The 25,408-nt window shown below is 38.7% G+C and overlaps 1 protein-coding gene across 1 annotated transcript; it reads right to left on the bottom strand.

Moving 5' to 3' along the window:
• Positions 1–61: 61 nt before the first annotated feature.
• Positions 62–25,326, bottom strand: ercc8 (excision repair cross-complementation group 8). The gene is made up of 12 exons (XM_079552736.1): positions 24,969–25,326; positions 24,753–24,848; positions 23,469–23,570; positions 22,815–22,938; positions 19,309–19,390; positions 16,765–16,833; positions 16,631–16,697; positions 14,265–14,368; positions 12,443–12,567; positions 8,108–8,305; positions 3,637–3,732; positions 62–276 (listed from the first exon to the last, which is right to left on the bottom strand). Exons 1-12 carry the CDS (start codon positions 25,043–25,045, stop codon positions 211–213), a joined length of 1,206 nt encoding a protein of 401 aa, XP_079408862.1. The 5' UTR covers positions 25,046–25,326; the 3' UTR covers positions 62–210.
• Between the last annotated feature and the right edge of the window lie 82 nt (positions 25,327–25,408).

Raw genomic sequence — 25,408 nt, 5'->3', positions numbered from 1 at the left:
ATTACAGCATACATTTCAACACAGTACAGTACTAAGGTAAAGCTTCATGTTTAATTCCAATACAAAGTTTGAAATAACATAACTTGATCAAATGCAGGTTAAAAAAATGAAACAAAATCGGACAACTGTATAAATTTTAAGGCGGTGCCATAATTATCTTTGAGGATGTCCCTTTGTCTGTGTTGTTTACAGAGTGAAGTGAGTCACGCATTAGTCTTCGTCGCTGCTCCATGCGTCCTGAAAGGCAGGGTTTAGTGACGTCGGCCCAGCAGCAGTCTGTGCAAAAATGAGACATCCGGCTTGATTAAATCGCCAGTAGTTATAACATTAACAACAAAGCACATATAATAAGCACTTTCTGTTGTTACATGGCATTAGGGTAACGCCATGTAACAACAGAAAGTGCTGTTATTGACACCCCAGATATGATGTGTATGGTTATGCAGATGGTGCTGTTTTGGTAACTTCTCCTTCCTAGAATAAAATTTGTTTTGTCCTTTTGGTAATGTAAAAGTAGACATTTTCTGTGCATCTAATTATAAAGTCTTTGTGAATAAAGGCTAATTGTTATTTACATCATTATGTCCTGAAATTCGAGAAGTATGCTTACAAACTCATCCCTGTGACGATACATTAGGAAAGTAAGAATACGTTTTGTAATTACAAACTATTTTAAATTAATCAATTCCCCCTTTCATTGTTTGTCTGAGCAAAACATCCATATATGACAACTTCCGGTGTATCTCAAATATGACCTCAAAACTATGTGACTGGACAGGTAGTAATAGAATAAGCATTAACAGAATGCAGCTCAGCGGTTTAATAGAAGCGCCAAGAGTGTTCCTGGGTTTGTATGTGAAACTGCTATGTGGCATGTAACACCGCCATGTCATAATCAAAATACCAGTCCAGTGGCGAGTGAGGTTCTCTCTACTTTTTCATGTGTCTGAGCAAACACTCAAACTCCCTGAGCAGCCCTTTGCACCACTGGGAGCGACGTGTGCACTGTGGCCTTAGAGGGGGTCAGGGGGCCCTCCCTGGAGGGATTCTTGATGTTACATTTTAGTACAATAAATAGATTTTTGCCTAAAATGATTACGTTGATTATTGTAACAGTTTATTGAATTTATTGATTTCATTTCTGTATGCTCCATTTGCTGCAAATGAAGAACAATAATTTTCCTATTGCAACAACTGTTAATTTACAAACTCATTGGTTTAAATGCAGTCTGAATCTCTAATCATCTAGGGCCCCTGCTACAATAGGTTGCGTTCACGTTGCATCACAACATTCTGAAGAGCTCATAGTTTAAAATTGAGGTGGAGCCACTGACGGTAACTATGGTAACTGTGGTAACTGACAAAATGGAAGAATGGATGGAAGAATGGAAGAATCCACATGAAACAAAAACTGGCACAAAGTTCATTATCTCCTCTGTCAGCACAAATGAACTAATGTCCAAATGTTTTCTCTAAAAAACGTCAAAAAGTGGTGACAATATGCGAAAACATGAGCATGATGTTGTCCAATAAAAAGGACTTTCAGACAAAAAAATAATATTACAGGTTTGTGAATCCAATCACGATCAAATACTGAAGAGGAAAAACATTTGTCAATTTTCGTTTTGGAGATTTCTTACAAAAACTGCATTTCTCCCATAGAGTCGCCCTCCATCTGACGTTATGACATCATCACATGAACGCCACCTGTTGCCTTATTGCCCATCTCATGGTGAAAATTACACTTGGAAAACTTTTTGGGTGTGGACATTGTTTCAGAAGTAACATTTTTATGTCCACTGTTAGTTTAATGTAACCTGGGAAAACCCATGCTCGCTCAAATCATCTCGAACTGCTCAGAAAGTCAAGTCCGAAATCTTCGCCTGGATTTGGGGACCAATCAAAGTACGCAGGGCTGGCAAGACGATGACCCACTATTCTTGGATATTACGGATCCAACATGACAGCAGCAGACGCAAAGCCATCTTTCGATCAAGCTTTAGACCTTTAGATAGTTAATTTGAAAAGAAGGACACCGTTTTACAATTACAAAAAAGTAAAGTTGCAATTGATACGATTGTCTATGGGCGACGTGAAGACGCACATGACAGACATTCATAGCGCCAAATAATTAACGGCTATTGACAATCATAAACCTCTCCAATGAGAAAATGAATGGGTGGTTTCCAGACTAAATATATCTTGTGAAATTTTGGCTGACGTTAACCAGGCTAAGTTTAATGTTAATGTCAAATATAATAGATGTAATTTGCAATGCAAGAAATAAACAACAATGAGATAAAAGGTAGTAATTTTAAGGGAATATGCAATCTTTATATCTTATCATATGTGAACATACATCTTTTGTCACTTTTAACTCAAATACATACTTCAGCAAGATTACTGTCGTTTCTTAAAAGAACATGACCAGCCAGCATATATTTATTTATTTAAGTTTTAAAGTGATAATCTGGAAGTCTAAATGTCTAAATTGTAGAACACCTGGTCTTGCATTTTGATGTAAAGTAAGGAATTTCTATTTTTTTTTTGTAAAGTCCCTCCTTCCCATATCTCGGAAACTGGTCTAGTCTAGTCTAGTATCCTCCTGTGTTGACCAATGAGACGAGCTTTTCCTGTGAACCAGCCTGTAAAGTCCAATCAGGAGGGAGGGGGAGGGGCTTGATCGTTCACTTTTGAAAATCCTGTACCTGCTCTCCTCATTTTGCAGACCAAGAAGGGCTTTCTGGTTAAAAGAAGAGAGGAATGTGATTGTTTACTCCATCTCTCCTCACTTCGCAAGCTTACAGAATTTTTGACATAGGGCCTCATTTCCTACTTATCCAGAGTGTTGCTGATATCTGGAGATATTTTTTTGTAATTCATGCAGTTCTTATATTTGAAGAGTTTTGTGGCGCTAGGCTAGTGCAAGGCTAGTGCATTTCTACAATATCAGCTAGCCTGCATTAAAAACAGTCTGACCCGCTCCACAGAGCACCTGAGGCAAATCACTTATAACACCAGACTAACCATATAAATGTCTGTGTATAGAGTAATTTTAACCATTTTGCATTTAAAATACCTTATATTTGAGCAGCATCAGCTTCGTGGTTGTATAAGCTACGCAGCGGCGGAGTGATCTGCTAGAAAATAGTCCCTCAAAATGCGATCATTTATGTGATGCAAGGTCAGTTATATTCCAAAAATTATTCTATCGACAAAAACATTTATATGGTTAGTCTGGTGTTATAAGTGATTTGCCTCAGGTGCTCTGTGGAGCGGGTCAGACTGTTTTTAATGCAGGCTAGCTGATACCATAGAAATGCGCTAGCCTTGAACTAGCCTAGCGCCACGAAACTCTTCAAATATAAGAACTGCATGAATTACAAAAAATATCTCCAGAAATCAGCAACACTCTGGATAACTAGGAAATGAGGCCCTATGTCAAAAATCCTGAAATATCCCTTTAAATATTTTGTCTCTCATTAGTTCGGACATTTGTATGATTACCCTTCAAACACTTCAGTTTTTGTGAAGTCTGCAATCCTAGTCATCTACGATAAATGTAAGTGTGTTTTTTTCAGTGTGCCGTGAAGTAGTTAAAGATTGTTGGGGGTTGTGTGAGGGGGTGTCGCTTGCCTTATTTGTGCTATCAGTCTCTTCTTCTTCCTCTGGGGGACGAAGAACAGGAACCCAGGCCAGAATGTTGCAGTCTTTACCTCCGCTATACAGTTCCTGAAAACACAAGTCATGTTTGTTTACTGACTACAATTCTACACATCCCGATTGCAAATTCTTAAAGAGAATTACATCACTACTGAAAACGGCATGATTGACAACAAGAGGAAGCAAAGGGAGTTAAAATGCTGTAAGTGTCCACGGGAGGGACAGAAACATGACCTAATGGAGTCAGAAAACGCCATGGCAGACAGCTACTTAACCATGTGAGAAAGGTGTTCAACTGCATTCTCCGCTGCACACACAAAGGAGACAATGGGACAATCTCGAATGGCTTAAAAGCGGGTATGTTCCAAAGAGACAACTTTGAGAGTCTAATTGATCAAATATCCAAAACAGGCAAAAAAATAAACATGGAGACAGAGAATGGCAAATGCTTTAGCAAAGGTATGGGCAAACATTTAAAGGGATGTTTCAGGATTTTTGACATAGGGCCTCATTTCCTAGTTATCCAGAGTGTTGTTGACTTCTGGAGATATTTTTTTAATGTAATTAATGCAGTTCTTATATTTGAAGAGTTTCGTGGTGCTAGGCTAGTGAAACGCTTGCACATTTCTATCTTATCAGCTAGCCTGCATTAAAAACAGTCTACAGTGCATCTGAGGCAAATCACTTAACCATATAAATGTCTGTCGATAGAATAATTTTTGGAATATAACTGACCTTGCATCACATGAATGATCGCATTTTGAGGGACTATTTTCTAGCAGATCACTCCGCCGCCGCGTAGCTTATACAACCACGAAGCTGATGCTGCTCAAATATAAGTTATTTTAAATGCAAAATGGTTAAAATTACTCTATTGACACAGACATTTATATGGTTAGTCTGGCGTTATAAGTGATTTGCCTCAGGTGCACTGTGGAGCGGGTCAGACTGTTTTTAATGCAGGCTCGCTGATACCATAGAAATGCACTAGCCTAGCACTAGCCTAGCGCCACTCGACTCTTCAAATATAAGAACTGCATGAACTACAAACAAAAAATTCTCCAGAAATCAGCAACACTCTGGATAAGTAGGAAATGAGGCCCTATGTCAAAAATCCTGAAATATCCCTTTAAGTCTAAACAACATGAAAAACAACAGCATCAACAATATAGCTGAAAGTATTCATTATCTTTCTTTAAGAAGGGGGTATTATGCTGTTTTCAATCACATAGCACCAGTCTATAGCACACTACAATGATGACGAAACCTTCTGTTGGTCTGTAAATGCAGTATAAAATTGCTCTCTCAAAATGGCTGTAGTGAATGTCTTGAAATAGGCCTCTGTCTCTTTAAGAACCTCTGACCCTTTCCGACACGCCCCCTCCACACGCTGTCTGTGGCATCAGTGGGGAGGGGGTTCTGCTGAGGAGCAGTGGTTGGTTACTGGGCTGGTGACGAAAGCTCGGAGGCGTCTCCAGGAGGTGCGGGCGTTCCTAGGAGGACTCAGGCAAACCTATCCCTAAAATGGCTGCCATCAGAGTTTTTACAGATTACTCAAAAATACGTGAATGTGCCAAGGCAACACTTCAGGCATGTTTTTAATGAGGGAATGACATAATAACATGATGTAAAGCTTGAAAAAGTCGATTTTGCATAATACCCCCCTTTAAGTCAGTGAGAACAATAGATGGGTGCAGGAAGTCAAATGTAAGACCCTCACAAAATATGTGTAAGACTTTGTGCCACATTACCCCAATACCCAGAAATGCACTTTTAACTAATTGTTGTACTTAATAAAGTGCCCAAAGAAAGATATTTTTATTTATTTATATTTACTCGAATCCTACGATAAGGGTGAACACGTCAAAAAGTTGTAAAAGTGGTGGGATTTGGGGTGACATGATGGGACACAATCAATGAAAACTGCCCTTTTTAAGTTCATTCATAGTTTACTCTATAAAATGATTTGTATTTATTAATTCATTTAATTTAAGGTAATATTGCTGGGTTGCTGTACTTAATAAAGTGCCCAAAGAAAGATGTTTATATTTATTTATATTTACTGGAATCCTACGACAAGGGTGAACACGTCAAAAAGTTGTAAAAGTGGTGGGATTTGGGGGGACATGATGGGACACACTCAATCAATGAAAACTGCCCTTTTTAAGTTCATTCATAGTTTATTCTATAAAATAATTTTTATTTATTAATTCATTTAATTTAAGGTAATATTGTAATAATCTCTGTATCAGCTGCACTTTATTAACTCTGAGTGATCTTCTTGAATGCCGACTGTAACAAGTGAATTTCTCCTTTGTGAGATCAATAAAGGATTATCTTATCTTATCTTATCTTATCTTACATCACAGCGTTCTAAAGGCCTATAATATTATATAGAGGTGAAATTATTAGTCTTTTGAGCACATTTTTGGACTTGCACAGAGATCGTGGACCCAGTGACTGATAGTAATGATCATTTTTGTTATTCATAAATTTGCTTTATAGATACGACTTGTGAAAGTGAATGCTATAAATAGGAAAAACTGGCTCCTGCCGCCCACTGGGTCCTGTGACATCATCACATCATCACAGAACCTGCAACCCAGCAATAACACATGCAGCTACGTACGGCAGGTGTTTTGAACTGTCAATTATGATGACAATGAAAAAGCAGGATATTATCTAGATATGCAGGACACGGGCAAACGTTCAAACAGCTGTGCAGTACAGCCGGGTGCAGGTGGTCACCCTATCCTACAAAAGCTTTTAGAGGGCGGGGAATAGGTTTCTAAAATGCAGAACATGTTATTTCTAGTATTACAGGATCACACATGTGTTTCTGGAAGTTCTTTACAGAATTAAACCGGTTGACATTTGAGATATGAATGTGTTTATAGGCCATTGTCTATTCATTGGGCAGTTAGAGTGTATTAGGGATGTGATAAAGCCTTGTAGTTTAAAGTTTTAAGGCTTATTTTTACTTAGTTTGTGACTCTGTTCTCAAACAATGGCAATAAAAACTATTCTGATTCTGATAACCTACTATATTAACAGCTTTATTAAGTTTACAAGAAGCTAAGATCTTATCTGACATGTATTAAAATCACCTCTCTTCAACTTTATTTACAGAAAATTATATATTTATATCAGTTTAGCACATACTTCAGAATTACCACATTAGTGCTTTTTTACTCAGTACAGGGAATATTTAAAAAAAACAAAAAAACAATGTGTCTATTGCCATCATTTAAAATCTGACGAAGTGTGATCTCTCCAGTCCAGCTTCTCTCTGCTCCTTCACTGCTTCTCACTCTTTCTCCTTCCATGGTGTATAAATGTGATGAAAGTTACTCCACGGTCGTTTTTGTACTGCATTTTTTCCCTCAGGTCTCGTCCCGCTATGATCCAAAAGTTTTAATTGAAAATCCATTCTTATAAATTTGTAATTGAGTAAAAAATTAAATAACATGTTTCCCTACTGTCTGTGGATTGTGGAATATTGTGTTTTGTTCTAAATCATCAAGCTGCTGTAGCTTTAGAGTGAGATAGATACAGATGGCATCGCGTCATAGAAGGGGGCGTGGCCTCGCCGAGGGGGAAAACACAATCTTTAGGGAAACACAATTTTTCACCCTTTTTAACCATTGGCAAAATATAAATAAGTTATTTATCACATACAAATAAAGTCAAGTCTAAATCAGGTCCATATGGATGTTTATTCACAGCAGATTGTTCAGTAGAAGCGAAATAGCAAGCGCTAGCTGGCGTTAGCATTAGTACAATGCTAACATGTAGCATCATGTTAGCATTCTCAGTTTTTTTGTGTATTTCTGGGCTGTTGAACCACTTTGCTCCTCTCCATGTCTTTGCATCTTTATTTAGTAGAAAACTATATTCATAATTCAGCATTTGTTACAGTAGTTTTTTTTGAATAATTAGAGAAAGTTTAGATTTTTCTTTAAATTGTTTTCCCCCTTAACTGTTTTCAAACATGACCCTTTTTGGCCGATTCCAGAGATGCCGTCTGTATTTATTGGGCAAACTGTTAGAGCCAGGACTGAGAGATGAGCTATAGAGGCGGGTACATTATAACCTCTTATCTACACAGCGTCACTTCATTTGGATCTTCTATTAGATAAGCATTAGCCAAATACTGACACTGGCTCACCTCCTACATATTTGCATTTACCGAACCTCCATAATGTTGACTTTCATGCTTATCTTTACACAGGCTCGTTGGTACCGCCATGGTGACTGCAAATTTTGGAGCTGTAAATTAATTTAGGGCCGAAAGCGTCCCACACCTGAGATCCCTGAACAAACAGATGGTGGAAATGCAAATAAAGGCCACAGAGGGAGAGTCATGGGGGCAGTGATGGCTTGTGCAGAGACCGGCCCTGCCCCCAGCGCTCCCCCCTCCTCTCTCGCTCTTTCTCCCGCTCACCTGGTAGTTGGGGTGAAACTCGCAGCAGTCCACGTTGTTGTAGTGCCCTCGCAGCGTGGTGACCAGCTCCCCGGTGTGAAGGGCGTACATGGCCACGGAGCTTCCACACGGGACGAACACCAACTCCGGGCTGCAGCCGCGGGACACGCAGAACTGGAGCCTCTTACGGCTTTCATTGCACACTTTACCGTAATTTACCTAGGAGAGACTAGATTAGATTAGTTTCATTCAGTCATCAAATTGTATTAAAACATGGACATCATCTGGTAATGTTTTGAGCAATGATGGCTTATGTTATGTATTCAGTTCGGTTGAAGGTAAATACATTAAAAAAAAAAAGAACAGAATGCACAAGTTGTTTAATCTGCTTATACCGTGGTCCCACAAAACTGAAACTGTTCATTTAGGCCTGTTTGCTTTGTTTAAGTCCTGGGCAGGAGTTATTTCACTTTTTTTACACTGTTTTACCTGAAACTAGTTCCGGCTCAATTGTTTGGCGTTACTATGGAAAAAGCTGCAGTGGAGTGATGTTACTTCTGGGTCCAAAAAGTTTGAGAGCTCCATAGATAAACACAGCAAAATAAACGCTACTTTATCTGAATCTCCTGCTGAAACAACAACAGATAAAAGCCTGAAAACTGTTTTACACCTAATTAGAAGAAAATATCTCACCATTTCTCTGGCGAAACGGAGATATTTTTTATATTTAAAATAAGCCTTCACTGTGTATGGGGAAAATAATTTGATAGTTAAAGGGGCTGGATGCAAGTTGGCCATTGTATACTCACTACTGCCACCTCAGGCCATATATGTAACTGCACCTTCTATATTAAGCTCGTGCATGACGGCAATTCGGACCCGAAGTGACACCTTTTTGAGTGACAGTGCAGGATTTTAGAGGCAGTTGTGGTGAACAGGTCTGGCTCATTCTACACATTAGGACATGGCTGGAACATGTAGGGGAAGGAAAATCATTAGAGGAAATCCAAAGTAAATAATAGTAATATTTCTGTGTGATCAGATGTTTAGAAAAAGCCTTGAAGTCGGCTCTACAGCAGGTTAAAGTCAGCTAAATAAAAAAAATGAAAGAGCCACACATCTGTTAGCTCCCAAGCTTTTCTACTGCAGGCTCACCAAGTGACGTTTCGGACAAAAAAGACCTTCTTCAGACAAATAGCAGCTCAAACACACCTGTATACACAGAGCTTCATTGCATGGGTCATGTGTCAGGACATGTCACATGATCTAAGTCCGGAAAAAAATACATACAATGTTTGAGATACAGCGACCAAAGCTATACAGGTCCTTGTACTGGACAATAGGGACAGGTGTGTGTTGGCTCATCTAAGCAAAGGCAAGTCAGTAACAACCACACAAGGATAATATTAAGAGTTGTATTACGGAGTTTCCTTTTTCCTCATCTGGACCTTCACTTCCCGCTGTGTGTTTCCTATGCACCGAAGCAGGACAGACCCTTCTTCTTCTTTTCAGAGTGAAGCTTCTATTTTGATGCTGAAGTTTGTGAAGATTGAATCATTATTAACATGTTTGTTTCTTCATGTTCTATAGAGATATTTGTCCTTTTGAATCGACTTTATCAACCCTTTAACGACGATATGCAAAATAAAATGATAAATGCCGTAAAAAAAAAGAAAAAAATACATATACACATGTATACCAATGTACAATATTTACAAATAGTTACATTTATAAACATTGAAATACAGTTGCCCCGGGGTAGATATTCTCAAAAATGAACATGGATACTGCAGTGATACTGTGTTAGAACAAAAGACACAAGTAGACACTCGAGTGTACCTGTCAGCATTGGGAAACCAGTCAGAGAAAGGTCTAAGGTCAAATTCCTCACTAAGGCCTTTGGGACTCATTGTGTCCAAGGTGTTTATCCAAAAGGCCTCCCTTTTTAGTAGTAACGTTTATTAAAGTCTTTATCTTTTGTGTGAAATTGCATTGGGTGCAATGTCCGCACCTGTAATTGCCATGAGGAATGTCTTGTAAAAAGTGAGAGTACGAGGGGAAAGTCTGCCCTCACAAGCATATGGTTAAGGCTGGGCGGTCTTTTGAAAACAATAATATGCCAGTGTGTCTGTGGCACATTATTCAATCGGATCCAAACTTACAAAACTTGCCCTACCACCTCGAGTTGTTTTCAAAAGACCGCCCAACCTTAACAATGCTTGCGATGGCAGACTTTCCCCTCGTACTCTCACTCCCCCCGCCCCGCCCTACCCCCATACTCACTTCATGTTCATTTTTGAGAATATCTACCTGGGGTAACTGTATTTCAATGTTTATAAATGTAAATATTTGTAAATATTGTACATTGGTATACGTGTATACATGTATATATATTGTAATATCATCCTTTTGTGATTGTTACTGACTTGCCTCGCTGTATCTCAAACTTGGTAACATTGTATATAATATTTTCCGGACTTAGATCATGTGACTTAGAGCATGGGTCATGTGATGTATCCTGACACATGACCCATGCAATGAAGCTCTGTGTATGTAGCTGCATATAGCTTGGTGGCTAACAGTTGTGTGGATCTTTCATTGTTTTATTGTTCCTGTATTTTTGAACCTGCACACTGACTCAGTACCTGTGGACGTGCGTGTCTTTACCCACAAACTGTAAAGTCACGTATAGAACGTGATTTAACTGTTACCGGTGTATAACTGTGAATGAATGCACGCCAGGTAGCATTAGTATTATTGCTGACCGTGGTATAACAACTAATAACACCTACAGTGTATCCGGAAAGTATTGACACCCCTACACTTTGCACAAATCTTGTCTGTCTGAAAGGTTCTCCCATTTCCTCAGAAAAACTGGAGACCATCGGGTTCCTGGTCACCCCCCTGACCAAGATCCTTCTGCCCCGATGGCTCCGCGTGGACGGGCCCAGCTCTAGGAAGAGTCCTGGTGGTTCTGAACATCTTCCATTTACGAATAATGGATGTCACTGTGCTCTGCGGGACCTTCAATGCTGCAACCGTTTTTCTGTACCTTTCCCAGATCTGTGGCTCGATACAAACCTGTTTCTGAGTCAACAAACAGTTCCTTTGACTTCAGGGCTTAGCTTCTGCTCTGACATGCATCTGTCAGCTGTGGGACCTTACAGAGAGGTGTGTGTCATTCAAAAAAAATCAAGTCCAACCCATTTAATTTAGCACAGGTGGACTCCAGGAGAGCTGGAGAAGCATCTCAAGGATGATCAGTGGAAAATGAATGGGCCTGAGCTCAGTTCTGAGTGTCAGAGCAAACGGTGTGAATACTTATGGACTTCTCACCCTGGACACGGACTATTCACCCCTCTCCCCTCAGGCAGGAGGCTACTCACACCGAGACCTCCTGCCACATGAACAGTTTTTTCCCCTCCGCCATCAGACTCTGTATCAAACTCATGACCTTAATAACCTGTTCCAGCCATTTGCACAGCTCTATTGCACTATATGGTGTGTCCACACTCATATCTGTATTTACAGATGTGCACCTGCACATCTGTAAATACACTCACACTGTTGCTCCACCTCAGATTGTTGTCTTTATCATATTTTAAATTTAATCTTCTTATGCATGCCCTTTTAGTCTTATCGTTTTAAGTTTAATAGTTTATTATTTATCTAAGTTATGTGTTGTATGTTTTTTTGTTTCATGTTACACGATTGAAGGGGGAAAAAATGGTAAATGGTCTCCAATTATATAGTGCTTTTCCACCTAAATTAGGCAAGGAACCACTCACCCATTCACACTCTCATTCATACACCAGTGTACGAGACACCAGTGTGGGACTCAGAGGTGGGTTAAGTGTCTTGCCCAAGGGCACCACCCGAAGGCGTGATTCGAACTCCCGACCTTCCGATCATGAGACGACCCACTCTACCAACTGTGCCACTGTCACCCCTAGTTGTGAACCTGTTCACTAACAATGGCAAACAAAACTATTCTGATTGTGATTTTAAAATAAAGAAAACTCTTCAAGTAAGCCTTCAAACTTAGAGGACACTTGTCAAATCAATTAAACAGACTCTCATCAGAGAGAGTGTGAGAACCTTGAGTTCATTGTAGCCCCAGGATGGAAAAATGTCCGCCATAGCAACCTCATTAGGAAGCAGCAGAGCAGGAAATTGAAACAGGAGCCCTGTGTAAACCTTTGCCAGGGACATAGGCTAAGCCTGTGTTTTCACACTGCACTGTTGCACGGGCCACATTGTTGCATTGGCTTTACATTATTAAATGACAAGAAGTACTGTATGGTTATCTTCACACATTTTGGACTTCAAAGTAAGATTTCTTGTAACAGATCTTACGAGTGTGTTTTCCCCTGTGGCGCTGTTCCATAGCCTCATTCGGTCATCTGTCCCGGTGGTGAGCAGGTGCAAGCCATCTCCAGTGAAGCACAGGCCATTCACGCGGCCATTATGAGCTGTGTTTGCTGGGCGATAGACAAGACACAAAATATGGTTTTCACAACTTAATAAAACAAATCTCAACTTTGCTCAATCTCAATAAACGTCATAGGACATTATATCAGGTTTACAGACAATTCTTTGGCAGGAACAGCACATAGTTTTGGACAAGCACAATGGAAGACTTTGTGATACTGAAGAGGAAATGATTAGTTTTTCGTTTGAGCTGAGGTTTGTATAAAAGATCTGTCTTGTCTATGTTCATGATCAGCTTTTTGCATTTGACAATACAAAATTGAAGCAAAAAACAACACAAGAAAAAAACATATCTTCCAGCCCTACTGGAACATTTTCAGCAGCGACAACAAACGGATGAGGTAATCCACATTTAGTGACAAGTTTACTTTTTGTTTTTTCTTTGGCTTGAAGGCAAACATGAACAGGAAAGACCGATACTTTGTGCAGAATGTTCACCTCTCCTCTAGTAAAGCAAGAGAAAATCTGTGTCAACCTGAATAACCAGACAGGATTTCCATCCCACTAACAATAACAACATGACTGCAGAAACAACCAATTCTGCTACTTTTAAACACTGGATTTGGATTCTACTCAGCAAGCTAAACATAAACAAACATATAACCAGTGTCTCGTGACCCTCACACACTTAAGCGCTAAGGTTTTTTTTCTCCACAATGTATCACAAAACTATTATTAACATGCTATCAGTGAATGCTGCATCCATGACACAAGAATGACCATATAACAAAAGATTTTACTCCCACCATCCCTTTATATAGAGCATGATGGATTTGTAACTTAGAAGCCTGATATGAAGAGTATTTAAAATGTCCACTTTTAGTCAGTTGTAAAAGCTTAGCCTCACACGGATACATACACAATTGAAAATAAAAAGTAGATTTGTTCTGATTGATCAAACTCAGGTGCGGATCTACAAAAAAAATCACGGGTGGCCAGCAGGGTCAGGGATACATTTTTGAGTGGCAACACATTTTACAATGTTGAATGTTTATAGCAAATGTTTAGCTTGATCGCAAAGCAATTTTTCTGTTTAGATGCAGGCTGAGCCCCCCCAAAAATAAACACAAATAGTAGCATTGTACATAATATAAGTAGGGGGTCTAACTCAGGTAAAACTGAAACTTTTGTAATAAAAAAATAAAATAAAAACAATCAGCATCTTTGGAGCCACAGGAGTTGCACCTGGCACCTTATTTAGCTCAAAAGTTGTTCTAACTCTTTGTCCTGTCAAAAAAGTAGCTTCTAGACCATATGTGAGACTTCACATGACAATGGGGGGGCAGCTGGGGTGGCAAGACCTTAACTAGGGGCGGCAGCTGCCACCCCGTGCCACCCCTCTAGATCCGCCCCTGATCAAACTGATAACATGCTGATATTCTCAGGGTTAAAAGATGCAAATAACACATAAGTAAATATACTTAAATATGAAGCACAGAACTTTCTAGTACCTGATGGTGACAATATCAACAAAAATAGGTATTAGTCTTGCGGCTCAATGCACATCTTTGAACCACATCACATTTATCTCTCTGTTAATGACTCACTTTTTGAGGAAAACAATCTACTAAATCTGATAACATCAATCTCTAGACGTTTCTTTACTTCCTGAACCATGTTTACAAACTAGCACAGTGAATACGCAGCCAACAGTGTATATGAACAACAACATATGGAACAGCCTTACCTGCCTCCGAGGCCGCTTTCGACTTGTCCCCGTTGTGCTGGTCCAGAGTGAGCACGCTGCCTGCGGCCCGTCGCACGTCCCACACCTTCACCTTACTGTCTGCACTTGGAGAGAATATTACAGAACCTGTTATTTTAAGCCATACAGCACAGATACCGTTACAGGAGCTGTATAAACATGCTAAATAAAACACATCTGTTAGCATCTCGCTGGAGTGATGCTGTGAACGAGTGGAGACGGACAAAAGAGCAGTTTTCTATTGGGATTGTTTTAATAGAATAGTGTTCATTTATAGGTTTACTTCTGCATCAGTTGTTTTGAAACTCAGTCGGCGTCCGAAGGGATCAGAGAATCCCTGTGGGTTAATTAGCGAGCCTAAAAGAAAGGAGCAATTCAGATGGGAACTGTACCTACATGTGCTGCTGGCAGGGATTATAGATATGGGCTAAAGGGCGAGACAACTACGAGCTCATATCAAACATGAGTGCGTTGTCTCCCTAAGGACTGATCACGTATGAAACTTGCTAACCTTGTAGTTTATATTTCGTTATACAAATACCCACTCGAGCTGCTGGTTATTTAGAAACTGATCAATGAAAAACAAATGTATAGTATATATAAGTATGTTGTGTTTAAAATCAAGCGAAAATACTCCCCAACCTTTTCTGACAGAACATTATAACAACTAACTTTCCATTGAAAATAATATTGCAATGCTGTTCAGTGATTCTCGTATTCGTTTATCAGTTCATGTTTATGTTTTCTGTGGTTAGCGGTAATGTAAGTTACTTAAAATGTGCAGAGTATAAATAGATAGAGATAAAATGTTGAAAGATTTTCAAACTTTCTTCACAATTTTTTTCTGAATATATTTTTGAAATGAGCAGATTTTCCCATTGTTTTGTTTTTCTCCCAAAATGTTTTCATAAATAATTTAAGTAATTTATAGATATTTAACTAGTTAGTAGTAGTAGTAGTAGTAGTAATAGTAGTAGTAGTACTAGTAGTAGTAGATAATTTCATTATCATACAGGAAACATTCTCCACTACAAATCCAGGACATTGCAAAAGGCAACAAGCCTGAGCATAAACCACACCCCCACCATCAACCTTACAGTTTCAAAAAGTAAAAACAGTCAATTTTAATATTAGCTATTTAAAAAAAATGATCACATTTGAAGAACGTCTTGTAGCACAAATGAGTGCCTGGTCCTGCTTTTACTGGGGAGCAGCTTAAAGGGGCTAGATGCAAGTTAGCCACTTTGGTACCATTGGTAAATGGTAAATGGTCTCAACTTATATAGCGCTTTTCCACCTACATTAGGCACTCAAAGTGCTTTACAGCAAGGATCCACTCACCCATTCACTCTCTCATTCATACACCAATGTACGCAGACACTGGGGGCAATGTGGGTGAAGTGTCTTGCCCAAGGACACAACGACAATGTGCACTTTCAGGAGGTGGGATTCGAACCCCCGACCTTCCGATCACGAGACGACCCGCTCTACCATCTGCGCCACTGTCGCCCCACTTTATACTCATTACTGCCACCTCAGGTCATACGTGTAACTGCGACAACCTGTACTAGGACTGTAAACTTTGCACTGCCAATGCTGACTTTGATAATCTACTTTTGTCTGTTCTAATTTGTATTATTTATATTCCTGCCTCTTAAGATTTTTGCTTTTACTCATTGTACATAAGATACCTCTTTTTACTATTCAACTATCTGCACATTTTTGTCTATTTGCACACCCTGAGAGCCGAACGGAACAAGTGAATTTCTCCATCGTGACATCAATACCTGATTATCTTATCTTAACTCTTTCCTGAGAGTTCTTTTGCGCCTCAGTCATGGCCCTGTGCCAACACACATTACCAAAAGTCAGAGCACTCGCCACAAGAGCACTGTCAAACATTTCCAGCATCTAGAAATTAATTAGAAACTTAGACATTATTTTATATGTAAATTCTAATTGGCTGTAACAACATTTAGAGAGGTGCGATGGGTGTAGTTGCTTGTCAGTTGCTTTCTCTTTTCACATTGTGCCAATTATTGAGTTCCAAAGAAAACAAAGAAGAGTGCATTGCTTTCTGCTTTGAGAACTGCATTGCTTTCTCCTTAGAGTAAACAAAGTGCCAGTAGACCTGCTGCGAAAGGTGCACACTATTTCTACTTCTGGCCTCTTCCAAGTGGTCGACGATACTATTTTTTATTTTACCTACAAATATTAACTCAGACTCAAAATAGCTGTGCTTTTTCTTCCTCAAAGTGAAATTATTTCTGCTGTACTTTTTCATAAGCTTCTGTAGTAAACCCAGCACTTACAATTACAAAACAAGAACAAAATCAAACACTGCGTACCTGGCACTGGCCAATATGTACTCGTATCTGGGCGACCACCTCACAGACAGCACCTCCGCTCTGTGTCCTGAACACAACAAGTTTGTCAGTTTTGATCACACACACGTAAAGGTGAATGAATGTGGTTCACTAACCTTGAAGAACATGAATCTTTGAACCAGACTTCATATCACACAGCTGGATCTTTGGGTCCTTCGAGCCCACTGTAAACAAGCACACTGCATATTAGCTATGATACACGCTAAACCTATCCGATATATGATTACGATCATCAAATACTTCCATGTTTATTAAGTTTATTAAGTTTCAAAGTTTGTCATGGAGGATGTCTGATATTTTCTATCGTCCTTTCTCCATAATAGCAACAGGAATGGTGTCATCAATGGCAATTTTCTCTACTATTAAATATTGTTTAAGCAAAGGTCAGTCTATATAAAATGTTGGGTAACACTTTACATCACGGGCCGGTAAGTCCATGGTACTTACAGTGGTAATTAAAAGTAATGACAGTGGTACTTATTGTGGCACTAAAAGTGGTAATTACTAGTAATTGGGGCTAGGGTTAGGGAGTCACAGAGTTACCACTGTATGTCTCATTACTAAGAGATACAGGGGTAACTCTTAGTAATGAAGGTTGTACTTCTATTTACTATGGTACTTACTGGTAATTCAAGGATACTACAACAGCAATTCATAGGTAGTAATGAGGTACTTCTACAAACAGAAGTAATTTCTAGGATTTTGTGACTATAAAACAACATAAAACAGCATTAGGGAAAACAAGAAGTACAACCTTCATTACTAAGAGTTACCACTGTTTCTAGACGTACTTCTCACTATAGTATCCTTTAAGTACCACCATAAGTATCTAGAATTACCACTGTAAGTACCAAGGACTTACCGGCCCGTAATGTACATTGTACCAAATTATATTTAGTACAAAGCAATGTGCTCTGTAACAATGTGTAATAACTTGTACCTATGTAGTATATTTACACAATGGAATAATGTGTATTAGGAGGTACATAATCTAACAAGACAAAAACCCTTAGCGTTAGAGCTTAGGGTTAGGGTTAGAGTCAGAGTCTTATGTGTTATTACATTATGTACTTCCAAACGACTAATACACATTACTCCATTGTGTATGTAACACATAGGTAAATGTTATTACACAGTGTTACAGAGCAGATTACATTGTACTAAATGTGGCAGGTACAATGTATCAAGGGTAAAATAAAGTGTTACCATACGTATTCCCAAGCTGATTTCAAGATAATATCTATATTATTAATTTGTTTTTACAACGGGGGTCCCAGATTGTTTGATTGTAACTTTGGGGGTCCCGGGCTGAAATGTTTGGGAACCCCTGTTATATGAAACATTTTGATATTGAATCTAAAGATCTAAATTTAAATAGACTTCAAACTTGTTGGAACGTTTATGTTTATCTTGTCCATGCTGTTTTATGATCACAGTTGGTTGAGTAAAAGAGGAAGGAGTGGCCATTTCAAACTGTGAAGCAGAACCAACTCTTCAGATAAGGTGTGGTAAACATGGAAGATCACTGACACCATTTTCCCACAAACATGATACACAATTCACCAAAAAAAACATATTCACACATTTTTTCCCCCTATTTTAAAGACAAATACATTTGCAAGCTGGTATTGCTTTTCAGTAACAACATCTCTTAAAGGCTGGAATTCATTTTAAACATTGAGTGGATGCTTGCAACCAGTTTGACGAGCATGCGGGCAGGGAAGGGCAACCTGAAAAGGCTACGCCATTGTTGTAGAATGTTTCCATTAAAAAAAAAAAAAAAGGTGTGTCACAGAGGCCATGTGTTCTAAAGAGTGTGGCCGATGATGACACACACGCTCCGAAGGAATGAGAACCTGCTCATCCTGCTCTGTCACTTAACAACTTCCGGATTCCTTCTTATCAGCAATGTTGACGCCCCTCGGCACACATGTCCCCTCTGACCAGTGTTGGGGAGTAACTAAACACATGTATTTAGAAAACATGTATTCTAACTGTAGTAACTGCCCCTCCTGGAACCGCCACCGTAGCGTGGTGGAGGGGTTTGAGCACCCGAATGATCCTGGGAGCTCTGTGTAAACATTAAATTCTAGCTCCATATTGCACAACATTATTAAGAAAGAACTTTTATTGTTGACCTGTTTTTCCTCCTAAAAATAAAATAACGATTTAAAGAAGAGTTCATCATTAATGTTAAGTGAGTTTATAACAGGTGTTCCAACAATCATAGTCATTTTAGTAATTATACAACATATTTATACATAATTACAATGACAATCAATATGAAAGTATTCTAAAGGTATTCAAAGTATTCAGAATACAGTACTCTGATTAGACAAAGTAACGGAATATGTTACAAAATACATTTTAATATTCTAATATATATATTGCATATTAATATACTGTATGTAGCTACTATACTTGTATGTATAGTAACTACAAACAAGTATTCTCCCCAACACTGCCTATAACCTGGAGTAAAAAGGTGGAGATAAGGTTAGCATGTAGCATTTAGCTTAGGGGCGTAAGCTAATTCATTCAAATCGCTTTAGTCTCTACAGACTGTCGTTAGATTTGTCAACAGGCTCAGGCTCAGAGTGTGATAAATGTAACGGGGCGAAATAATGCGAGCTGCCGACCTGCAATAAGGCTGTGTTTCTGAGCGATGGGCGACAGGTGATGGCTGTACACGTTGGTCTCAAACTCAAAGACTTCGGCAGGCTGCAGAAACACAAAGAAAAAAAAGAAATTTTTAATCATTTTGTTAAGGCGAGACACAGCGGGTCAATTAGGGAAATTGGAAAATAGGAATATGCTTTAAAGACTTTTGTTGTAATGAATGAATGAATTAATAAGTTTTACTTATTTAATGTTTTTGTATGGAAATATAGAAATATGACATTTGATTTATATCGAAACTCCATAAATCAGATCAAAAGGCTTAATTAAATAAGTATCAACTCAACTTTACTCTCAAATCTTTATGTAAATGTCCAAATGTTATAAATACAACACTGAAACACTGTAAAGGTAGATATTGTTCTTAGAGTGTGAGGGGAAAAAAGCCTTTTGAGATTTTAAGAGATTTTTACTTTGAAATAATCTTCTGAGCCGACGTTCATAATCCCCGCCTCATTCGAGCACATTTACTCCAGCTCAACTTTACCCAAACTTCTCGACTGGAACTCACAGCCTATATGCCAAACGCCTCATTTGAAAGCCAAGACCTACAAATCTGATGAAAGATTTTTCCTTGCGTTGTAGCTTTTTGTTGTATTTTTTGTTGTTTTTCGTCACGGTTTATAGATTTTTGTCGCTTTTTGTCGCTTTTCATCACTCTTTTGTCGCCTGTTTTGTTGTGTTTTTGTCGCTATTTTGCCGCTTTTTTCAAGAAGCTTTTAGATCTGGGTAAAGTCTAACTGTAGAAAATGTGCTCGGTTAAGGCGGGGTTAAGAGGTTAAGTTGTATCTTTGCCGCTCTTTGGTGAAGTAGGTTTTTTTAATCAATGTTGCTTTACCAATGTTTAAAGTTAGGATTCGTACCCTTCAAGTACACAGTCACTATTAACTTAACAATCATAAATGCCTTTCACTCGTGTGACTTTTGTTGTTATGGTGGCCATTTTGAAGTAGAATTATGCAGTACCACAACATGTAACAATATCTCTACTCACAATGAAAATGAAAGACAACTGATTGACAGTGTCATTTTTATGTACTCGTAATCATTGCTCAAGAAGATAACAATAAAAACACGGCCCCAGAGACGCACGTTTATGTGAAGAAACCAGTGAGTCAGCGTTTAAGCTGCTCAAGACGTTAGCATGCTACAGGTTAGCATCTAGCTTCAACACGATAAGCCCCTCCAAGCCCTTAACCACATTCAAAACATCTAGCCTTGGATACAACATGTGACAGAGGTCAGAGCTGAGCTGTTGCTGTAGTATTTCCTCAGTGTTAATAGATATGAATCAACTGTCAATAGTGTCAACGGTAGCATGCTAATGTCTTGAGCAGCTTAAACACTGACTCTGACTCACAGAGAAAGGTTTTCTGTTTGCTCTTTGATGAGTGAAGCTGATCTTATGTAAATCCTGCTGTCGCTCGACCGACAGAGCTGCTACGTCTGTCGTCTCTGGGGCCGTGTTTTAACTGTTATCTTCTTGAGCAATGACTAAGAGTACATAAAAATGCCACTGTCAGTCAGTTGTCTGTCATGTTCATCCTCAGCAGAAATATTGTTACATGTTGTAGTACTGCATAATTCTACTTCGGTATTCAAAATGGCGGCCGGAACTATGCATGATGTCATTGGTATAGCATGTATACTCAGCTAGCTATGATAGAGCACAGGTCAACTGGTATTCCTGGAATAGTCGAACTGCTAAAATGACAACAGGCACACGGGGAAAGCTCGCTCTCACAAACCACAGAGACTGTTGTAATTCTTGAAACATAAACAACCTCTGTCCCCTCTGCACTGTGCTCGCTCTGTCAGCGAGTGCCAGCCAACGCTCTCAACACTGGAGCCTTTGTTTAAGACAGACGACTACGCACATGCAGTAAGAACTTCAAAGCAGAAGACTGTGCACAAACATTCGATTTTTAGATTAACAATTTATGTTTTAAAGTTTTAACAATTGAGTTCCGAGTGCACATGTCCATGGCATTACTAGAGAAAGGGCTGAACTATGAACTGAAAACCAAACTCTACAAGAATCATATGCATTTCAGAACATGTTTGTAGTTGTCTTAACTACACAGTTTTTTGAAGACACACTATTTAGCAGACTTTGTTACTTGCTACCATGAAGTGGTTCTTTAAGTTTGCTCTGTTACATTTAATGATGATTTTATAAGCAACTAATAGAAAATGTACATGTATACTACTATACTTTTGAATCAGATCCTGATGTAGATACAGCCATCTAAAAATAATAATCATAATAATATTATTTTTTTTAAATTGTAGCGGTTGGTGCTTGTGCTTTACAGTTAGAAGGTCCTGAGGTTTGATCCGTGTGGAGTTTATGTGTTCTCCCTGTGTCTGCATAGGTTTCTTCCGGCTACTCTGGTTTCCGCTACCACTAAAAACAAGTACAATAGGTAAATCCTCCAGCCAGGTGTTCCTGACCATTAGCCTGGGTCCCTGGGTGCCTGGCTACTGCGGCATTGAAGTATGGGTCAAATGTAGAGAACGAATTTCCCAGTGAGGATCAATAAAGTATACCTTAACCTTAACCTATCAGACAGTGTAAATAAAAGTGTAGGATTCAGCTAAAATGGTTAGAAACGATAATCATATAATCTTTATATGAAGATTACTGATGAAATTAAACGTTTACAGAAGCAGGCTGCAAAGTCATCCGATATTAACCGATACCAAGAGACTTTCTTAAAGTTGTTTTCTCTGAATGAAAGGTAAATGGTCCTCTTACCACCAGTGTGAGATCAATAAAGTTTTATCTTTTCTTGTCATGATGTTACAGATTAATTATCAGTTATATCTATTATTAAACTAATTGAAAAACATTTAACAAGGATCACTGGATTTTTTACACTATCATTGGGACCGCATATTTTAAATTCATATAAACAACTCACATAAAGGTATCTGATCATTGCAACTTATGCAATACAAATATGTTATAACAGCATTTCATAAACTAAAATACAATCACTTGGCTCCAGCAGTGGCCGGTTTTATTTTATTACACTACTTTAGGTGTTAGATTCTGACCCAACCTTGATTAGCTGCATCTAGCAATAGCATGCTGCAAAACTGTCCTGTCTAATAGATCCCACGGGCCAAAAGAATCTTAAAAATAAGCATCAATATGACACGGTGATATGCAATATTCAGTATAAGCATGCGATGTTTTGGCTTAATGGAAAAGCTGACCAATGCTATAAGAGGGCAAGTGGGTAGTCCTCTGTCCTTTGAGTGACCTTTTGAGGTAACTGTGATGCCAGTGTAACTCTAGCATCACACAGCCTGCCATATGGGACCAAGCGGCATAGAAGGGTAGAAAGCATGAAGCAGCTGAGGGAAAGTTAGCCGGACAAAGGGAGGCTAATTTGTGATGCAGTGTGAATGGGATTGTTTTGATACTAAAACTAATATGATTGCTTGCTGTTTGTGCCACCTTAAGTGTCTCAGTGTCCCAGATCTTCATGGTCTTGTCGAACGAGCTGGAGACAAACATCCCTGTGTCATATGGATACCACTGGACCGTCTCCACGCTGAACTTGTGCACATACCGACTTGACCTGAAGGAGAGGGCACAGGAGTCCGTATCAGTATTGTCAACCCTCCCCACGCATTCCTCTGCTGCTCCCTATTGGATACAATCTGATATTGTGTGATACTGTGTTAACTCTTTTTGCATCAATGAGAAACAAAATGTAGTGAGGATGTTGTTTTATGTTGTATAATTAACAATAAAGCTAATTGAATTGAATGAATAAAGAGTAGGTAGGAAAAAGCCACAGTATTTATACACACAAAGTCAATTTTCTCACTATGTTTATCGACCTTCAACCACAACACCTCAAAATCAACTGTAATTGTAACCTAATCCCCATGTCAAGGTAAACCCTATAGGTATGAACTGCTGTGACATCATCAGCAATTTAGCAATACCAGTAATAACAATCTAATAAGAAAACAAGCCGTCCAAAGTAAACTTATAATGACAACCGTCCTAGTATAACATAATCTCAATGCATGGCTACCCCCTAGTGGTCAGAGTGAGATTGTACAATAACATGTTTGGATAAAAGGAGCGAAGGAAAATGACCTTCCTACAGTACAAACAGCCTTGCAGGTGTACTGTGGTTTTCCAGTGAAGTTTTCCAGGTCGTAGATGACAATCACACCATCAGCGCCTCCAGACAACATGCTGTAAAAAACACATAAATCAGAACAAGCTGTGTAAAAGTAAACCTTTTGTTACCGTTTTGTAGCTTGTTCATGAAGCTCTAGTTTTTAGATTTGTTTTGGAAAATATACATACATATATGTGCAGTAACATCTCCATTCAATAATTTCTAAGATGGGGAATAATTGGGATTTAATATTTACGTATTTCCATTTTCTACTGTAAATGCCACACAAAATAGGGAATAAAAAGTGATGCAACTGACAACAAAATAGCAACAAAAGGAGTGACAAAAATGTGACAAAAAAGTGATGAAAAAGGAACAAAAAAAGTGATGAAAAAGCAACAGAAGAGTGAGCAAAATGTGACAAAAAATTATGAAAAAGTTACGAAAGAAGGAACAAAAAAGTGATGAAAAAGCAACAAAATAGTGACCAAAATGTGATTAAAAAGTTACAAAATAGCCCAAAAAGACCAACACAAAAACCTCAAAACGAGCAACAAAAGAGCAACAAAAAACGGACAAAAAAGTGATGTAAAAAGTGACACAAGAGTAGGGCTGAAACAACTAATCGATTAATCGGCAACTAATCGATTACTAAAATAGTTGTCAACTACTTCAGTAATCGATTAATCGTTTTCTAGCAAACACAGACTAAAATTGAGCAAAAAAGACATAACAATTATGTATTTTGGATGAAAACCTACTTTGTTTTTAAATTTAGGGTCTGTTGTGTTTTGTACATTATACATTTCATAAATATCTGTCTTTGTCTCATCCAATCAGAAAGCAGAATTAGCACAAAGAGCCTCCTACAAACGTTTACTTTAAGTTTACCCCATCAACATGTCCTCAAGCTCCGTCACTTTAGCTTATGTGATAAAAAAAATGAAGAAATACAATTTCCATGCACCTTTCACAGCCAAGCGATTAATCGATTAATCGTAAAAATAATCGGTAGATTAATCGATTACCAAAATAATCGTTAGTTGCAGCCCTACACAAGAGCAACAACAGATCAACAAAAGAGTGACAAAAACAGCAACACAAGGGAAAAGATCCATTTGTAGCTTTTGAATAAGGCATTACATTGGCCTATAGGCTGGAAGCTCCAGTTGAGAACCTTTTAGATTTGGGTAAAGCTGAACTGGAGAAAATGCGCTGGGTTAAGGTGGGGGTTAAGAGGTTAAAAACAGACTTACTATCGGCCCTCTACCGCATCAATGTCAATGGAATTGATGCCATTTCCATGGATTCGGTCTACATCTCTGTCCGGATTCAGCTGTAGGCTCAGGACCCTGTGAGGAAATAAACAGGAGAATAAACAGAAAAGCAGCTGCAAAATCGTGGAATTGGGGATCGTTGTCTACAGACAGACATCGCACACACATCAAGCACAAGAAAAGAAACTGAGGTACCTTCTTGTTGATTCTGCGCGCCTTAATCTCAGAGGATCATCCAAGCCAGCCTGTCTTGATGAGAGATATCCCAGCATCGTATCAATATTGTAAATTAATATTTTTTGAAATTATTTTTTATGATGCTTTGATTTTGTTAATGCTACAATTAGCGAACTCCCCCCTAAACTCGTCCATATTACAAAATATGATCGAGACGTGATGATATACACAAGGCATTGACGTAAAACATATGACACGCCATCTACTGAAGGCCGATTAATAGCAAATCAATTCATCTTAATTCATTTTTCCAGACATTTCTTTGTTTAGCCTGCTAGCATTTGCACCCAAACAACACAAGACCCGCCATGTTGAAACGTCACTTCCGTCTTATGAAACCTACGCTCAATCTCATTGGCTAGTCTACGACGACCATCCAATCAGAGAACAGCTTATTG

The sequence above is a fragment of the Gobius niger genome, assembly GCF_951799975.1.
Source record: "Gobius niger genome assembly, chromosome: 1".
NCBI lineage: Eukaryota > Metazoa > Chordata > Actinopteri > Gobiiformes > Gobiidae > Gobius > Gobius niger.
Note: the sequence above shows the minus strand (reverse complement) of the source record. Positions and strands in the feature narration are given on the sequence as shown.

Excerpts from the sequence above, each read along its gene's own strand:
- ercc8 (XM_079552736.1), bottom strand. The coding sequence starts at position 25,045 with ATGCTGGGATATCTCTCATCAAGACAGGCTGGCTTGGATGATCCTCTG. Across the intron at positions 16,698-16,764 it reads AAAGATTCATGTTCTTCAAG|GACACAGAGCGGAGGTGCTG; the intron begins GTTAGTGAACCA and ends TGTTGTGTTCAG. Across the intron at positions 277-3,636 it reads AGACTGATAGCACAAATAAG|ACTGCTGCTGGGCCGACGTC; the intron begins GCAAGCGACACC and ends ATTTTTGCACAG.